We start from the raw sequence: 19,587 nt of genomic DNA, 5'->3' as shown, positions 1-19,587 counted from the left end.
AGTGGAACATCGTGAGTGTAACGGTCACGCTGGCACGCGCGTGAAAGTTTTGTATTCCGAGCGCCCAGCCTCCTCTATGCACAAAGTTTATTGACGCAGGAAGAAGATTGAAACAGATACTTAAAAGCGTATGTAGATTTTCGAAAGCAATGAATAATTTAAAATTCAATTTTTATTCAATAATTTTATAATTACTATTACAATTGTAATTCTCAGTTAGTTACTTTTTTATACATCTTCTACTTTTTATCAACATACATATTTTTCTTTCTAATTCTTCTTAGCTTCTCAGGTAGAGAATAGTTTTTAAATCTTTGTGTGATAATAAAGTATTATATTGAATAGTACGCAGTGAAGTAAATAGTTAATGACTAAGATAATCCTTAAATAATTAGATAAGCGGAGTATGCAAATATACATATGTATGTATCGGAAGAATGTATGGTTAAGAGCAGGAGTGGACTGGGACGTAAATTTTTACCGAGACATTAACGACATGACCGGCTATCCATTCTTAGTTCATTGATTAAATTCTACGTATAACGGCCCCAAAAACCCGACCGGCCCACCGGGAATTGCCCCAAACTGCTCGATGGCTAATCCGTCCCTGGTTGAGAGTGCATGGCAAATAACAATAACAATTACTGTAAATCGAGTATCATTTTTTATGAAAATTATTTGTGTCTTATAACGTTGCGACATTTTACTCATAGAGATTTAACTTATTCTAAACTGTATGTGTGTACATATTTTAAAGAAACATGAATATATAGATAATGAATCTTTATAATAAAACCGTTCACCGTGTAAATTCGATTCGATCATAGAATGTATTAATCAATATGATCGAATGGTTTATATTACTATGTTTTAATAACAAATCGTACTTACGTATATCACAAGAATACCTGCAGTATTACACTTGCGATGATGTTACTATTACGTGATATGTTGTTTCAACTACTTAGCTCCTCTTGTTTAGTAATTTACTTTTGTTTTCAATTAGTTCAACTAGTAGATACGAACTAGTTCAACTTGGTAGGATAGGGTTCTATGGTGATTTACGAATAATCTTTTTCTTTTAAATGTTTAGTCAATTGATAATTTATGTCAATTACAACATGAATGCGTATACCATTCTACCAACTGAAAATCAAAGATACCATGAATTTTAATAATATAGTAAGATAACGAAACAACGATTTGATTTAATAGAAGGCAAAGTAAAATTTGCATTGCAAACAAAAATTTGCGAAGAATTCTACAAGTACGCGATACTCTGTGACGAGAATTGCGAAATGGAGTGAGTTTCAACGGAATGGCCATATGTTAGAGTCGAAGGATGAAGGTATAAGAACATGAAACGATCAATGGTCCACGAGTCATCGTGCCGTGAGCCGTGGGTCGAAAAGTCAGGGCCTGTTCAGAGTCAACTTTTCTTAACCAATGAAAGGAATTTTAATTGTTCATTTTTATAAACCATCGATTTTCGCTCTTTTGTACATTAAAAAGTTCAATGTACCATTATATCTCATAGTATTAGAACTTGATTAATATTTGATTAATATCGACTAATATTTTAACCATTTTTAAACAATAATCTAATCATGGAACAAATTGTGAAAAAAAAAAATAAAACGAATCATGGAACAACTTGATAACAAGTTACCCGATTTTATCGCTTATCCCTCTGAAGCTTAATTATGAATATTCTCAAAATTATATCGCGTCTCTTTTTAGTTATAAAAAGCATCTTTCGCGATAACATCTATTTTATTGATAGTTTGAATAATTTAGACTCTTTTTACGATAATTAAACTTAGTAAAAAAAAGAATATAGAAAATAACGAACATCTCAGTCAGATGGAAATAAAATCACGTGTATCTTTTTGGGTAATGCATCGCACGTTGACTACCGAAGCACGTACACACATGGACCAGTAAAATTGACGTAATCCTTTGGTTCTTTGCTGAATATGCAGGTACACTCATTGCCATGGAACAATTGTTATTTTTGTACTTTCTCCAGCGAAAAGAAAAGCTACAGGTATTACCCTCTGGCTATTTAGCCAATTCCAACGGCCAAAGTTCGTATATCCGTTCAATGATACGAAACATAAATCTGCATATATGAAAGTTGTGGTTTGCCCGGGGCTACTTTGCCTTTCTTGTACCACCGAAAGAAAATTTTTATCGTATGATCGTCTTCTACTATACCGTTAGCCAGCAATCTTAAACCTTTATTTCATACTTTATAGTTATACAATACACACAATAATACTATGTTAATATTTATAAACATCTCACTTATTGCTAATTATCGCATTATTTGCATTCTGTAAATTGCAAAAAAATAGCTACTTTGTAAAAAAAACAAGTAAGATAGACAGAAAGACGGAAGATCAATTGATTATAAATTCTATACAGCACTTTCGATGTCGTGAAAGTAAATAGAAAAAATCTTTTTTTTTCGGATATTTACACGCTTAATTTATTATTTCCTGTGATTTTGTTGATTTTATTGTGTAAGAACTGTAATCTAGCACATACGAAGTTTGAAAAAGAAAGTGTGTTTCGATTAATTCCTTTTTGTACATATTTGCATTTCTGAGGATCTGTTAGTCAATTAAAAGAACAAGTTCGGTCCTCTCAAGCGTAGATATGTAGCATAACAGAGTGAAGTGGCGGGTATTTATTTTCAAGCTGTGGGGCAGTACGTTTTCATACGACGGTCCTGAATGAGTACGAGTGAAAGTTCGTGAGTTAAATATTTTTTGCAACTTCGTTTTGTAGATTGCTCATACGTATGTACGAGCTTCCTATAAGATAAGTTACAGCACGCTATGTTCGCTTCTTAATGAGGAATAAAGTGTATATAGCTATTTATATATCGTAAGCGCACAAAAATTAATCGTAGAATTGAGAAAAGGAACAAAAGAAAAAAAAAAGAAAGAAAGAAAAAATGGAGAAAGCGCACATATCGTTAAATAAATAGAAAAATGGTTTAAACTACAATTTGAGTCCAAAAAAAAATTACAATTTGAGTTCAAATCGAGATTTGAGAAAAATAAATTCACAATTGAACATTTAATGATTACTTAATCAAATGACCCTAATCTAATAAACGTTTATACTTTTTCGATTATGTAATGCATCTAAGAAATATTAAACTTCTGACTGGAGCTACATTCTTCTCCAAACACAGGACTTTTGTAACGTCAATCGACATTCTAGGGTGCACCGTGTAATACCTGAACACCGGGCAGTAAGTTATAGTGACGTGAAAGTTTCCGACTGGAAGAAGCGGAATGCGGAGTGCTGGGCGCTACGGTGTGTACACTGATCCATGGTACTAGCACAGACGAGTACTCGTCTGTGGTACTAGGTAATTGTATGGCTGATACCATGTTTATTATACATGTTATACGTACAGGGCTACTTCTGGTATATTAGTCCGGCTGACCGATTCCCGTATCGGATACATATTTCATTTCTACGACTCGATTCATATGACAGTTATATTTGAATATTGTTCTCAAGAAAATAGTTGATTATTTTATGAAGCTTAAAGAGTATAAAAATATAAAGATAACAAAAAATATTAATTAAATAATAACAAAATTTGTTTTCAAAAATTCGTTGTGTAAATAATTATTGCAAAAATATAAGATTATCTTATATTTTCATCAGTCTGTAAAGAATGTCCTATATAACGTAATACTCGTTTCACATTGTCCAATTTCTTACGTGAACATGACGAATGTGAAAGCGACCTTGAAACTTGGATCATCCATCGCATCAATACTAAGCAGTATGTCCGATAAATATCTAGCCAGAAAAAATGTTATCTAATAGATTCGATCGTGTAGCTAAAACTTCAATGAAAAATTAAGTTGCAGTATTAATTTAGTCAACCTGTAGATAAATGACGAATTAGAATTAGAAATTTCTTCTATACGGTAGCAACAATCGATGAAATAATACATCATAATTTTGTATTATAGATTCAGTGAGTATCAAGAAGAAGACAAAAAATGATGCTGAAATATTAATGATAATGGAGGAACTTAAGAATGAAAACGCGTGGCTATTAGCCCGCGGACGATTATTCTAAAAAAGTATGCAACGGTGGTTACTGGCCCTAGATGAACCTGCGTCTAATCCATGCGGTAACACCGTTATCAGCCACGAACCATCCGGGTACGAATACATAAATTCGTACACAATTTATACCCGTATGGCATATTCGATTATTTTTGAAAGTCCTAGTTGTTTATTTGTATTAATCATAATGGCTTTTATCGATGACACCGTTAAAAGTACATACAAGAATGTGATAATTTTTTAAGACTTCGTGGGAATTTCATATAGGTGGTACTAGGTTGGATCGTAACAGGGGATGCTGGAACGCGGGAAGTTTTGTTCCAGTGCCGCAATCGCAACGGCCTTGGCAGTTTCAGGTGGGAACCAAACTAGCTCTGACAGTGAAACTACTAAATTGTCTTTATATGCGGCGAATGAGCGATTCACTTGCAATCCTGACAATCTGTACGCGGTACCACGAATTGGTTTACATGAGATAGAATGGTAAGTGAAACTTCTTCTTTTATCATTGCAATAATTTATAAATGAACGTTAAATATATAGGTGTATATTATATACATATACATATATATACATTGTAAATAACTTTTTAATTAAATATTTTGAAATACCGATATAAAGTAGAAAAAATTATTCTTCAGGATAGAGGCTGACTCGCTAGAGGCTGATGTTTCAAGATTTGTAGCCGGTTCGTCGACAGTAACAACGACCACAACGCGAAATAATCTAAAAAAATGTTGCCGAACTTCGACCAGTTCCGGTTACTCCAGCCATTCTCCGCCATTGTCGGCTGGTTCATATTCTTGTTACACATCAGCAGTCTCCGGTCAGAGTCTTTTTCGAGGAATACCTTTAACAATGAAGGATCAATTCAGCGGAGGTCTTGCTGTAATTCATGAGAGCGAATCGATTCCACGTCCTATTTGGCCGACTGCGTTTCCCAATCCGCGCGAACTCTATCAGAGCGAAGAAAATCCCGAATATGATAGTAAGCAAATAGATTCTTTTTTTCTTTTAATGTCTTATAAAAACAGTAAAACATGTTGCGGTTTATAATAGCTTTGTACACATGTTACGGATGCAGTTGCGCATATACCTATTCATATTGCGATTGGGATTATGAAAAATCTGCAAGTATATCAGCACATGATGTCCTCCTTGAATTATCTCAAACACTAAACTCTGTGATAGAAGGCAAAAATTCTATGACACCAGAAGAAATTTTGCACAATATCTCGTACAAGGTGGCCCAAGGAATTGGTTTGAAAGGAGGACTTTATGAGTACGTTTACCATAATTCCTCTTTTTTACCAAGCAAACGATCGTTCTTAAACGACAAGAATTCGTGTCTATTAAGTAGCAATAAAAATTCCTCGTCGAAAATCAATCCAGTAAACTCAAAACTTTACGATAATACACGACAACTTTATCTGCACAATCCATGGTACACTTGCTTATGCACTTGTGAACATACTCACAGATTTTTGTCGTCTTCTAAAAATGACAAACAAACCAAGACGCACGATGGATCAGAAAACAAAGAAAATCCACCTGTTATACTTTTGATGGATAATCACTGTCGAAGAACAAGTTCAGAATTAACACAGCAGAACAATAAAAACACATTTGAGTCGCACGTTTGCAAATGCTTAAATCGTTCAATTGCCCTCGATAAAAAAACGAAAAACATATACGTGAATCGTTGTATTAGAAGTGATACGAAAGAAACGATCGATATTAACGAAGAGAACAAACAGGACCGGGATAAAGTTATTTCTAACGAACCAGAATACTCTATGGTAAGTCTATGTGAAATACTTCTGAGCTATAAATTTCTATAATCTTTTAACCGATTTCTTTACTCGATGTACAAATCGTTACAAATAAATCTAACTCTTTAGAGATAAAAGCAATTACTGCCATATAATAGATTCATTACGTGTAATGTATATTCCTTTTTGCATATAATAACGTTAGGAGCAAATAACAGTATTCACAATGTCAATGTAACCAACGTATCAAGACTGATGTTTCAGCAGTTGGAGTGCGGCGACGGTGATTCATTCAACAAAGGTAGAATCTTCTCATCCAACAGAAATAATTGGGACTATCGTGTGAAGGGATTTGCCGAAGACTTAGATTTCACGCTCGACGTTTCACGAGCGGAACGCTTAGGTCGTGTAATTGCAAAAGCAAAACGAAAACGACAATGGTGCAGAGCTCTGACCGCCTTCTTCGGACTAGTCTTCTTTGTTTTAAGTGTCGTCATTGTTTCCTTATCCGTAACAAAAGGACGTAAAGTATTTGGAAGCATGTAATTCGATTTATAAATCATAACAACTTAATCAGAGTACTTTTGTAACTCTAGTAAAAATACTGACTGACACTTGCTTTATATGCTTTTAGTACCTTATATTGTTAAGCTAAAATAATAGGATTTAAATCCTGTTAGCAATATATGGCTGTGACCATGTTTTCTTATGTATGAATATTAATATGCAATGTATATCCAGATAAAGTAATATTAAGTAATATATCTAAGATAAGCGATAAGACATGAAAATTATATGATTAAAAATTTAGTTAAATGAATAAAGAAAATTAAATTTATAAGAGTTTAGCTGATTTTTCCTTAATAGCATAATTATCTGCATTTTTTTAATTCATTTTTACTTAAAAATAAAATTATTAAAGATATATTAGGTATTTTAACGAAGGAAACATTGACTTGGATGTAGAACATTATTTAAATTGTTGAAATCGACCATTGCGCATGTTTTCACGGGCGTCACTATAAAGTATACGTATAACACAACCAACGTTAAATAAAATTCGATAATTTGAAATATAGTAAAAAATAATACATCCAAAATTTCAGTTTTGATAAAAATATTATTCTTTTATGCATAAAATAATAGAATAAATTGTCATGAACTTAAATATTTAATACTTAATCGTATGATATAAAGGTTATATCCCTCTGTATATTTTCAGATTATCTCAATTATTTGCTTGCTCGATTATTTTGAGTAATAGAAAGAAAAATACATTTGTTTGACTTAAGGTACGAATTCAATTTTTATTTACATTAATGATGTGAAAGTAGCTGTATAAAAAAATATAATTTTTAAGTTAATCAGTAGTTTAATATATAATAACCTGCATTGTTCCAGATTTTATTCTAAATTGGCTTAAAATGGTATGTATACCATGTGTAGCTATACCAATATTACTCATTATATGGAGATTCTTGATACAGCCATTATTTATAAAATGGTGGCAGTTCAGAAACAAACAAATAGAATTAACAAATAATGAACAACCCCCACAGCTTGTAAAGGAATGTAAAAATGGAGTTTGTACATTATCATGGACAAAAAATCAAGACGAAAATTCGATGAAAAAGGATTGAAATGAAACTTGTCTATAAACACAATTATTCTGAATATAATTTATTGTACAATATTAAACTTTATATTTGTTTACAACTTTCTAAATAACCATAAGTATATTATGCATATACATAATATACATCTTGTGCAAAGTATTTATTATATTTAGGATGTTCGTGTTATTATGCGAAATTCATGGGGAATTTAGAAAATTTGTTCAAATTATTGTGTTACCTATATAAAAGATAATAAAATTTTATCCTCTTCCGCTTTTTTCGCAAATCTATTACTAATAATAATTACTGATACTAATACTAGAAACAAATAGCTTGTCATCTTGTATATTAATAACATACAGTTATATGAAAATGTAATTTTACTTTGTATTCCAACACAGTTATTTATGTATTTTTATGTTGTATTTTCAAGAAAATTGAAGTTTTGTAAGATAATGAAAAAGGGTATTACATTTATTAGTTTAAAATACATTATACATCACTTAACAATACTTAAATATTCGTAAAAGTTTAATGTACATTCCGAAGTTCCACTTCAAACACCAGTGTACTATTACCAGGAATAACAGGTGGTGAGCCTTTTGCTCCATACCTATAACAAACATGTAAAACATAATATGAGTAATATATTTAAATTTAGTTCGCACATAAATGAATAATACATACGCCATAGCTGGAGGTATTGTAATCTGTCGTTTTCCTCCTACTTTCATTCCCTGAATACCAACATCCCATCCTTTAATTACTTCACCTTTCCCAAGCCTGAATTTAAAACCATCTCCTTGTGTTGTTGCATCAAATTTCTTTCCATTTTTTAAACGACCCACATAATATACAGAAACCAATTTTCCACTTTTGGCAAAAACACCATTACCAACTTTCAATTCTTTTATTTGCACTCCACCTTCTACTACCCTTGTTTTCTGGTCACTTTGGATATTTATTTCATTTTGTTGTTGTTCCCTTTTGTCTTTTTTTTGCTTTGCCTCTTTTCCATTTAGCATTTTCTTTTTTTGTTGTTGTTGTTTATTTTTTTTATCTTTCTGTTGAGGCTTTACTTTCTTTTCCTCTTCCTCATCCTCTTTATCTTCTTCTTCGCCTTCCTCGTCCTCAGCTTCATCTTCATCTTCATTTAATACTGATTCATCTCCTTCTTCAGAATCATCAGAATCATTTTCTTCATTCATGCCATCTAGTTCTATATCTTCATCAGAAGATTCTGCTTCAATTTCTTGTTTAAGACGCTTAGTATTTTTTTCATTCTTTAAGGTATCTATAGCTTTTCTTTTTGATTTTTTGTCAACCAACTGTGGTACCTGTTCTTCTTCTTCTTCTTCATCTTCTTCTCCTTCTGCATCCTCTAGCTCATCCAAGTCCAAATCTTCATCAGGTATTAAATAACCAGTTAAATGTACATGACCATGGCCATGACATATAAATGCTATTGTAGTTCCCTCATGAAAATTTAAATCAAGCGGTACTTGCCACGTTGAGCTCTTTCTTAAATTGCATAACAAATAACTGGTACCTTCATAGTATAACATCACTTGTACCACACCGTCATCTATAATAAATAAAGTATAAAATGTCATACTATTATTATTTAGAAATATAACAAATTTCAATTTATTACTTTACTTTATTACAACAAATTACTTATTTAAGATTTGAATAACATGCTAGATTATTATCCAAATTTTAAAATGATTATTTATAAATTTAAATTTAGCATAAGACGAATTTATTAATATTACCGGCTTTTTGAAGATTTAAACTAGCCATTGATACATGGAATGATTTTTCAACGGTCTGTGTATACCGTTTATTTGGTTCTAGTATTAAACCTAAAAAAAAAAGATTATAAAATTATTATTAATATTTATACGAATTCCTTTTCGTAAAATATTGTTTTCATAAAGAGCAACCGTTTCTCGAAACCACATGGCGACACCATTTTAAAACACCTTATACCGGTAAATTTTGGAAAACCATCAGATACATCTTAACCGTGATTATACTTACCCCAAAACATTTTGTCTGTGTAACTTTTGATTCTTATTCCAGTAAAATGAAATATCAATTATAAAAACTTTCTATTTCTTACATTCAAATACAGATATCACGTATCTTTTACGACCTCGCGCCAACTACTAATGAACAACTAAAAGACTTCATACAGCGCCATTACCAGCAAATCAATTTCTGTCACGAACTAATTTTTTTTGTAGATTCAACACCATATTTTAATAACAGTGATTAAAACTTGATGGTTTTTAGAACATTTTTTTATCCTTGAAATTCTTAACTTAATAAATAATAATTCTTACTGATAAGATCACGTTTTCGTGTCTTAACTTTCACTAAAATATTTTTACTTAATTTTTGTACTTAAAGCAATATTTCGTAATTTCATTACGATCATGTTACGGGCGGTACGACATAGAGTTGAGCAGCGATTTACAGTTTACATCAACAGTTTACAGTTAGAATCATATGCATTTTTGGCATGGCCTTAAAGAGTGGTCGATAGCACATCTATATCATATATATTTTTAAGTGTAAAATGTTTGACCACGGTCAGATGTGTTTGACTATTATTGACAAGACATCGATAGAGTGTAATTTATAATATCTTTAGACTACTTGGAAAATTTATGTTGTGAATTAGCAAAATGATGATGGATTATTTTGTTACAAATAATTCTTTGGCACCTGCGCCAATGGGAATTCAGAGTACTGCTGGTGCCGTACCTGTAAAAAATGATAAAGGTTAGTAATTAAATATTATAATTAATATTTAACTAACTATAATAATTATCTTCCTGTTTCTTCTAAAAATAGCAACAATAATATAAAGATAAATGATAGCAACAGTTGTTTCTGTGAATTATGTCTTAAGTGTTAAAATCCCTAAAAAATTTTATTTGAATTTATAGGTGAACTTTCTATGAAAAAAGTAAAGGTACATCGTTATGTCTCTGGTAAACGACCTGATTACGCACCAGCTGCTAGCTCAGAAGAAGAGTCCGAAGAAGAAGATTTCTTAGAAAGGCGTGTACATAAAAGTTATGAGGAAAATGAAATTTCTATAGATACTCCTATACATTCGCAAGTGAAAATATGTGATGAAGATGATCCACGTATAAGAAGATTGACGCGTTTAGAAAAACAGAAGGAATCTAATACAGAAATTCGTGCAGAGAGACATAGACACATACATGAACCAGAATTAATTGAAGTTGAGCCTGAAAGAACTCGGGAAAGGATAAAGTTAGAAAGTTCAGATTCGTCAGAAGATGAAGAATTATCAGATTCTGAAATTGAGAGAAGACGAGAGGCATTAAAACAACGGGTTTTATCAAAAAAAGAAAATGAAGAAGAATTAATTCATGGAGAAGAAGATGAGAGGTCAGGTGATACCTCAGAGGAAAGTTCCGAATATGAAGAATATACAGATTCAGAGGAAGAAACTGGACCAAGATTGAAGCCAGTTTTCGTACGTAAGAAAGACAGAATTACAGTAATGGAAAAAGAAAAGGAAGCAATGAAACAAAAACAAGCGGAAATTGAAGCTAAAAAGTTAGCTGAAGAACGGAAACGACAAACATTACGGGTAAATCTAATTATATAACTAGTAAATAAATCAATAATTATCTCTTTTATTCTATTTATTACATAGATGGTAGAAGAAGCAATAAGAAAAGAAGCACAAGTAGGTAAAACCACCAGTGAGCATGAAGGAAAACTTGAAGATGTTTGTACAGATGATGAGAATGATGAAGTTGAGTATGAAGCTTGGAAATTGCGAGAATTAAAAAGAATTAAACGTGATCGTGAAGAAAGAGAACAGTATGTATCGTTATTACAATAACAATTATTTGATACATATAAAAAATTTTATAATATTTTTTAAAACATTTCTTATAGACTTGAAAAAGAACGACTTGAAGTTGAACGAATACGTAACATGACAGAAGAAGAGCGGAGACAAGAGGTACGCTTAAATCCGAAAGTCATTACAAATAAAGCAGCCAAAGGGAAATATAAGTTTCTACAAAAATATTATCATCGTGGAGCTTTCTATTTAGATAAAGAGGATAATATATTCAAGCGAGATTTCTCTGGTGCAACTTTGGAGGATCATTTTGATAAAACGATTTTACCCAAAGTTATGCAAGTGAAAAACTTTGGACGCAGTGGTAGAACTAAATATACTCATCTAGTTGATCAAGATACTACTCAATTTGATTCACCATGGATCTCAGAAACAGCACAAAATTTAAAATTCCACAATAATCAAGCTGCTGGAATGAAGCAAGTATTCGAACGACCATCATTAAAAAAAAGAAAAAATGAAAATTAATCAGGATAAGTTAAGAATTTTATGTTACATTAGAATTAGTAACATATTGTAAAATTGTTTTATTCAAACCAAATATTTTTGTATTAATTGGGGTTTTTGAATATCTTAAATATGTAACAATGTATAAATACAACTCTTAGTATATCTTATAATCTTGATTTATTTTTTACATATTAAGGTTTTTAAAGCATGTTTCTTATTTGTACTCATAAAAATGTTTTATTTTTCCAACAATAATTACTTTTGAAGGTACCATGATAATATTCGTACCATCAATAACAGTTAATTTGCCAAGGAAAATATTATATAATTGTTAAATAATTCTAACAAAGATGAAGTATTAGTTATTACTAATAATACTCAGGAATTGGTTCTTTTAGAATATTTTTGCTAATTTGACTATATTTACTATGTTATATTTGTCTAAATAAAAATTATACATTATCACAAATAATAATATTTACCTGTGGCAAAATATGTTTAGATCGTTAAGTTATTTTTATAAATATGATTTTTTACGTATAATGATGCATAAGATTTTTATTATAATTCAAATATATTGACCAGGGTTTAATATCTGCAACTTTCATAAATATAGCTTAAAACTAAGAAATCTGAAATAATACGTTAAATATCCATTTAATATCATATTGATCAATAAACATTTAAAATAACTTCTAAAATGATTAAACATTCTGTTACCAAGTATTGCATCACTAAGAAATTCTAATCTCTGATAACATTCAGTAATATTATTCTGTGTATATGAAGGATGTGTAAAGGCCTAAAACATTCAACTCATTTACTTAAAATTTATGTTTTTCAATTAGGCTAACGTGCGATTTAGTTTTGAGCATTTAAATACAAACCTCTACATTTAATAAGACATATTTTGAACTTGGCTATGTACCTACTGTTGGTAGTTGGTAGTTGATAATTGGTAGTTAGTAGAGGTTAGTATCAGGTATCTACCAGTTAGTACTTACATTTGTCAGTAAACTAAAAAACTGGCAAACAAAACATTGTATTTGACAGATTCGTAGACAAATCAAGTGATTGACTTTGACATAAAATATGTAAAATTATATTCTGCTATAAATTTGTAACAAATAATAAATTATAAAAGAGATGTGTCTGAAATTAAAGTGTACTAACCTAACAGGTATTAATTCTATAATAATGTTTGAAAAATATTAAAGACGACTAAAGTTATATAATTTTGTAAAATTTTACACAATATTCTCAATTTGTTTATTATAGGTCTTTTAAATTAACGAATTTACTTATAAATAACGTTTTAAAGTAATATTGCTTGTATATTATATAAACTCAAAACTTCAAACTTCAACTTCAATTATGGCAGCAATAAGACATACATTACAAAGAGAAGTTTTCACACCTAGTGATGAAAAATTATTAAGCGTATGTTATGTCAGTAAAGCATACAGAAAAAAGAAAATGAGCTTTTTGTGCTTGACTACAACTACAGATTCACCTTCATCTTTACTTTTATACCAAGTAAAGAAGAACGATAAAAATGTATTTAAGAAGAAACAATCATGGCCTTTAAGCGATATTCAAATTGTGGATGGTGTTAAAAATGATTCTATGGATATAGAATTGCACATTGATAAAGTTTATAAATGGTCAGTGACAACAGCACAAGAACGAAGAACATTTATAAGTAATTTATATACTTATTCTTGCAATTTAGCCCAAAGGCCACAATTTAAAAATATTCCAAAAGAATTGCTTATAGATCCCAGTTCATTAAAGGAAAGTGATAGTATTACTTTCACACCAGGTAAACATTATAGTTTGCTTGTAATTAGTTTATTATTTATTTATATTTTAAATAATATCTATTTGTATATATATATAATATAATATATATAATATTCATATATATATATGATTATTTGATATTACTAAGTTTATATGAATTTAAAGTTTAAATAAATATGTAATGTATAATATAGACAAAATAATTTCAGTTATCCTAACATTAAAATATTTTTAGAGCTGTTAACATCTCCTATTTCATCCGATTATCAACCTATTACTGAAAAAGAAGCTGCTGATTTAAAACAATTAATGGAGGATTGTGAATATGCAGTCTCTAATGCGGAACTTTTTATGGAAACACTTTCTAAAGATCTTTCAATTCTTGATGGGGTAAAATTATGGTTTTAGTGAATTATAATTCTTATTAAGAGAAATCTTAATTCAGAGGGAATTTACTTTTTATTAATGCAGGAAAATGTACAATCAGTTTTGGCATCAGAAGCCTGTGTAACTCAATTAATGAATAGTATAGAAGCAGCAATAACTGAAGCTTCTATTGTCGAATCTCGTCTTGCAGCCTATGATGAAGCCCTTGGTAGAATTAGGGAAGTTATGGCACGTGTAGGTCAAAAAAATCAGGCGATTCATACAGCTAATAATAATGCACGGCTTCTGTTAGATCAATTGAATACAGTAATAGTAAGTAATTTTTACTTTATTATATTTTACAACTCTTTTTTATTTGTATAAAATTTTTATTCTGTAATTATTTTAATCCCAATTCTTTAATAATAAAATAATTTCAATCCTGTAAGTCACAATTAGATATTTCTCCAACTCACCAACGTGTTTTGAGTGAAGCTGAGCTTCCAGGAGAAAAAGAAGAACTTAGCCAAGCAGGTGCTGCTCTATTAAAAGCAACAACAGCTCCTTTACCACCTGGACTTGATAAATTAAGTGCAGTAACAGAACAAAAAAGGCGACTTGATAAACTTAGAGTAAAATTTTCTGTAATTGTTGCTAGACATTTAAATAATCTCTTCATACATTTGGTATGTGTACCTATGAAAGTAATAGAAAATTAAAATATCATTGATATTGAAATATAATATTGTTATAGGGCAATGATGTTGGAGATATGTCTACCTCAATGACAGATTTAATTCTTCCAACACATCAAGCAGTTCATCATGAACTTGAACCATATACAGAGCTAATGCAATTATTAAGAGCATTAGATAATAAGGCTTTTGTACAATTAACTAAGGTATATACAGATACAATGAGTAAACTATATAAAAGGGATTTAAAGCGATTTTTTGAGGAAGCAAAAAATAAACTAATTTGTAAACGCCTTCAAGGTATATATGTTATATTTTTTTTCTTCATTGTTAATAATAATAAATTTTCATTTTTTACAAGAATGTACATTTTTAAGCAAATACATCAAAGTCTAGTGGCCAAAAAGTAGAAGATTTACTTAATCCTGCACCTATTTGCTTATTAAGTGGTGAAACATGGGCACCAGTAGGCGAAGGAAATCTTTTAGACTCAGTACTTGATTGTCTGCTTTCTCAAATGCAACCGGTCTGTCTCGCGGAACAAGCATTCTGCATTTCGTTTCTACAATTAGATTCTGTTCTTTCTCCATCAAAAGTATGTAAATTGTTGTTACAGATTTATTACAATATTCAAAAACTAAGTATCTATCTAAATATGTTAGAGCAGTGAAATGGAAGAAACAGATAATGTTAGTAATGGAGCTGCAAGTCCTGGATCAGTGACTTCTACAGCAAGTAAAAAATTAGAAAGACAAGTAAATGAAGAAGTGCGTGCTACAATGGCGGCTATATTTCCATCGCTAGAAACTGAATTAAATAATTTTATTGCCTTTCTGGATAAAATCGATAGTTTGTAAGTATTTTATAAAATTTCTACAATTAATTTTTGTTTAATTTGCTTACAGAATAATTAATGCAAAAAGTATTTCAGTTGGTGTATGTATGTCTTGGTACGTTTGTCACAACATGTTATGTCAGCACAAGACACTGGTTCATTTTTATCTATGACATTTGCTTCTGCTCTAATTCAAGTTAAAAGAGCATTTGATAAATTTATGCAAACACAATTACAATCAATTCTCTGTGATACTAAAGTTAATCGCAGAAATAAATGTGGTATTTTACCATATGTAGAGAATTTTGGACCATTTGCAAGAACGGCAGAAAAAATCTTTAAAAATTCAGATAGAAAAGTTGATCTTGAGAAGTGGTATACTAAATTAGTGAGTACAATGTTTGAAGCTATTGTCATCCATAGCAGAGAACATCATAAAACTCCACAAGAGGTTATTAAAATGGGTAAGATAAATCTATTAACTTTATACTTTGATTATGATTGTAAGTGTTAATAATTAAAATTATTAGCGCTAAATAAATAATTGTGTTATATTTCAGAAAACTTTCACCATTTATATGATCTTCTATCACAATTAAAAATACCTATATTTGATCATGAACGAAAGGAAGCTAAACAAAAATATCAGGATGCTTTACGCGCATATGTTACACAATATTTTGGGAGACCTCTAGAAAAACTGAATGTTTGTGACTTAAATCTTTTTTCTTAGCTTTCTATAGTATTTCTTTTAATTATTATAATGTATAATATATACTTACAGCTATTCTTTGAAGGCGTGCAAGCAAAAGTTGGTGCTGGAGTTAAAGAATCTGAAGTTAGTTATCAAATGGCTTTTAGTAAACAAGAACTTAGACGTGTCGTAAAAGAATATCCCGCTCGAGAAGTTAAAAAAGGTTTAGAAAATTTGTACAGAAAAGTTGAGAAACATTTATGCGAAGAAGAAAATTTATTACAAGTAAATTAAAAATACGAATAATTTATTCATTTTTCTGTATTATATTTTATATTGTATAATTTTTTATTTAGGTTGTTTGGCGCGAAATGCAAGGTGAATTTATCGCGCAGTATATATACATAGAAGAGCTAATTCAAAGGTGTTATCCAGATAGTATGGTAACTCTTGAATTTACTATACAAGATATTTTAGAATTTTTTTCAGAAATAGCTCGATCTCATTGAAAAAAATTAATAATTTACCAGTTGTAAAATAAACGTTTCATAATATATATTGATATTTAAATTGAAATAACAATAACAAAATAATGTAATTTCTTGATAAAAGAATGTAAATATTTAATTTTCATAGGAACTATTTAGATTTTTGTTCAGTTTCAGTCTTCTTGTAAAATAAGATAAATAAAACAAGCTTATTTATTTAATAAAATTCAATCTATATACTTTTGGTATTTTTACTCTTAATAATTTTTACATTTCTTAAAAATATAAGTTAAAATTTTTTTAATGTAGAGATATTAAAAATAGAGAAGATATATGTATCTTTTAAGGTAAATGTTAAGTTACTAAACTTTATTTGTGAATATAAATTAAAAAATGTAATACAGGAATTATATATATCATAAATGTTTTATTATTACTTTTTACAATAAAACAATCATACAATTGTTATATTTATTATCTGCTATAATATTATATTTGAATTCATTTTATTTAGAACTTTCAGGCCTATCTTCTGGCTTTGGTGGACGGAAGTTAAGCCAAAGTAATCCAGATACCCTACCCTAAAAATTAAACTAATATGAGTAAAAATAGTTTAACAAAATTTAAAACAGTAATTTACTTGATATATGCATACATATGCTATAGTAGCACCAAGTATAATGATACCAGCTGCTAACTGTAAGTTGTGTTTTTGTTGAGCTTTAAAATATGATTGCTGCCACGAGCCTTGCGGCACAATCACTTCATCCATACTTGGTGGTCTAACTTCATTAGGTACATGATATGATCTTACACCTTTAATGTTATATATGTTATTAGAAATACAATAAATAATAGAATATAGGAAATCATTGTTTAAATAACTTTTCTCTTGGCTATAAGAAATTTTATGCAAAAATAGGAAATCTTTCTCTTTATTAAATACCAGAAAGTATCAAAAGAATGAATCAAATAAATTACTAATGATAAAGTTAAGAAAAGTGTATGTATATATATAAGCTAAGCTTTGTAATTGCTATTAAACATTTTTCAGCAATATCAAATTCTCAATGTTATATAAGATTATTCAATAATATATTATCTTGGAGTCATGGAATAAAACATATTAATATTACTAGCTTACCATTTCGTGTATTTCGGACAATTGGTTGTAAAATATGTCGTAACATCTTTACTGTTATAAATTAATTTTTGATACTTAAATAATACGTAGATCTGACGACAGCGACAAATGAAAAGACAGATAGTAGTACCAGTATATACTATGTAGGTTGGTTAAATCATAGAGTAAAATACGTTCAATACCTAAAATTACTACGCATCTGCGCATGAGACTGTCATAAGCATGTAATATTTAGATACGAAAACTGCTTGTCAAAACAGTAACGCCGTAGCCCGCGTTTAATATTGTTTGTTTAGAATTCGAATGGAGAATACTATCGGGGTAGGTGTATTCCAAGAATTGCCCTGGTTTATCTCTTTTTCGACACGTTTGGCTCAGGATTAAGATGCGTCGGAATCGCTATCATATAAACAGACCTGAACTCTGAACATTCCTATATCAAAAACAGAAAAGACATTTTATATTTCAAATTTTTTATAGCAACCGCGAGCTTGCTTTCGGTCTTAATTCGTAAAATAATTAACTAATTCTATATATCGTGAATTATCTAATTCATAACTTTCGAAATGATTTGTAACGATCAAGGAAACCCATTTATTGATATTTATTTTCCCTTTTCTCTCGGCATGCATAATATATGTTCGCTCGTTTCTTTTCCATCAAGAGCTTATCGGCGGCCGTTGCCGAAACAATGCAACCGTTGACCACCAGATGCCCCCTTTTTCAGTATTCATCTTTTATTGACATTTCGAGTTTATTTTTTCTCTTGAATCTGAACAACATTATTTCTCAGAGATGGGTTACAGGACGTACAGAAATCGTAAACAACATTACGTTCATTATACTGGAAAATTTTTATTTCGTCGCCAACATAATTTTGTATAATCAAATAACTGAATTTTTCGATATGATCTTGTCAACATATTTCAAGGTCATCGAAATCTGTGTGTTCCTTTGTAAATAATTATATATCTAATAATCTTATATCTAAATTTTATAACATTATGTATTATATACATTGATAAAATCCATAGTTCACATACAATAAATAACAGTACATAATAAAAACACAAAATAAAGGGAATGTTCGAGTGATGTTAAAATATTTCGACTTTCTGGCCGAAAGTTACAAGTTCAATTCTTTTAGTCATTAAAAATTTGAGACTACCTCGCATCTTCTCCTTAAAGGATTCCAGTGTCCATGAAAATTTAGAAAAAAGATCACAGGTCGTGAAATCTTTCGTATTTTTTTCCTCCCTCCGCTTTATGCTTCATCATTTTCCTGAAAAATTTGATAATTTTAAAAATTTGCAATTTTGGTAAGCAATCATCTTATGCCTATGAAGAGAATCAGACACTTCTCAGTTTAAGAAAGCTCTATGTTTTCCATGTCTGAAATTTCCAGTTCAAGGTTCTACAGTTATGTATAAAATTTTTTAAGCAATCAAATGTTCTTTGGAGACAAAAAGACGCTTTGAATTTTTATTATAATTTACAAAGAGTTATTTCCTTCAGTTCTTTTTCCATAGTGAGAGTTACATCTAAATCATTTGTAGGGATTGGAATATGTGGCAAATTCTGTTAAAGGTAGATAGGGCAAAATAGACAAATGCAAGTAAGAAAATGAGATGAGAAAAAGTAATAAAAAAGGAGTAAATAAAGTAGATAATTAACTGACTAGAAATTTAAAAAAATTGAAAATTA

The 19,587-nt window shown here is 30.0% G+C and overlaps 5 protein-coding genes and 1 long non-coding RNA gene across 7 annotated transcripts; 4 read left to right on the top strand and 2 right to left on the bottom strand.

The window, feature by feature from the left end:
• Positions 1 to 4: 4 nt before the first annotated feature.
• Positions 5 to 6,657, top strand: LOC100645431. 2 transcript variants are annotated; one of them, XM_012316843.3, is made up of 7 exons: positions 5 to 128; positions 3,235 to 3,385; positions 4,005 to 4,200; positions 4,372 to 4,587; positions 4,746 to 5,092; positions 5,164 to 5,903; positions 6,144 to 6,657. In XM_012316843.3, the coding sequence occupies exons 4-7, from the start codon at positions 4,400 to 4,402 to the stop codon at positions 6,420 to 6,422; spliced, it is 1,554 nt and encodes a 517-aa protein (XP_012172233.1). In that variant the 5' UTR covers positions 5 to 128; positions 3,235 to 3,385; positions 4,005 to 4,200; positions 4,372 to 4,399; the 3' UTR covers positions 6,423 to 6,657. The 2 variants fall into 2 exon arrangements, with proteins under 2 accessions (XP_012172233.1, XP_020719495.1); XM_020863836.2 differs by having other exon boundaries at positions 6,141 to 6,657.
• A 211-nt stretch (positions 6,658 to 6,868) lies between these two features.
• Positions 6,869 to 8,191, top strand: LOC105666164. Its single transcript, XR_002308919.2, has 2 exons — positions 6,869 to 7,168; positions 7,278 to 8,191. It is a non-coding gene; the product is annotated as an uncharacterized LOC105666164 (long non-coding RNA).
• On the bottom strand, positions 7,941 to 9,721 carry LOC100645230 (46 kDa FK506-binding nuclear protein). Its single transcript, XM_012313034.2, has 4 exons — positions 9,536 to 9,721; positions 9,268 to 9,357; positions 8,180 to 9,077; positions 7,941 to 8,105 (listed from the first exon to the last, which is right to left on the bottom strand). The coding sequence occupies exons 1-4, from the start codon at positions 9,543 to 9,545 to the stop codon at positions 8,024 to 8,026; spliced, it is 1,080 nt and encodes a 359-aa protein (XP_012168424.2). The 5' UTR covers positions 9,546 to 9,721; the 3' UTR covers positions 7,941 to 8,023.
• A 184-nt stretch (positions 9,722 to 9,905) lies between these two features.
• On the top strand, positions 9,906 to 12,028 carry LOC100645110 (microfibrillar-associated protein 1). Its single transcript, XM_003392835.4, has 4 exons — positions 9,906 to 10,282; positions 10,450 to 11,126; positions 11,193 to 11,362; positions 11,441 to 12,028. Exons 1-4 carry the CDS (start codon positions 10,186 to 10,188, stop codon positions 11,874 to 11,876), a joined length of 1,380 nt encoding a protein of 459 aa, XP_003392883.1. The 5' UTR covers positions 9,906 to 10,185; the 3' UTR covers positions 11,877 to 12,028.
• A 480-nt stretch (positions 12,029 to 12,508) lies between these two features.
• Positions 12,509 to 16,978, top strand: LOC100644991 (exocyst complex component 1). The gene is made up of 12 exons (XM_003392834.4): positions 12,509 to 13,038; positions 13,137 to 13,680; positions 13,897 to 14,051; positions 14,133 to 14,360; positions 14,477 to 14,713; positions 14,782 to 15,022; positions 15,100 to 15,317; positions 15,385 to 15,575; positions 15,654 to 16,021; positions 16,118 to 16,263; positions 16,342 to 16,536; positions 16,608 to 16,978. The coding sequence occupies exons 2-12, from the start codon at positions 13,233 to 13,235 to the stop codon at positions 16,758 to 16,760; spliced, it is 2,580 nt and encodes an 859-aa protein (XP_003392882.1). The 5' UTR covers positions 12,509 to 13,038; positions 13,137 to 13,232; the 3' UTR covers positions 16,761 to 16,978.
• Positions 16,979 to 17,146: 168 nt separating this feature from the next.
• On the bottom strand, positions 17,147 to 18,066 carry LOC100644871. Its single transcript, XM_003392833.3, has 3 exons — positions 17,884 to 18,066; positions 17,395 to 17,555; positions 17,147 to 17,320 (listed from the first exon to the last, which is right to left on the bottom strand). The coding sequence occupies exons 1-3, from the start codon at positions 17,927 to 17,929 to the stop codon at positions 17,246 to 17,248; spliced, it is 282 nt and encodes a 93-aa protein (XP_003392881.1). The 5' UTR covers positions 17,930 to 18,066; the 3' UTR covers positions 17,147 to 17,245.
• Positions 18,067 to 19,587: the final 1,521 nt, after the last annotated feature.

This window comes from Bombus terrestris, chromosome 1 (assembly GCF_910591885.1).
Source record: "Bombus terrestris chromosome 1, iyBomTerr1.2, whole genome shotgun sequence".
Lineage (NCBI taxonomy): Eukaryota > Metazoa > Arthropoda > Insecta > Hymenoptera > Apidae > Bombus > Bombus terrestris.
Note: the sequence above shows the minus strand (reverse complement) of the source record. Positions and strands in the feature narration are given on the sequence as shown.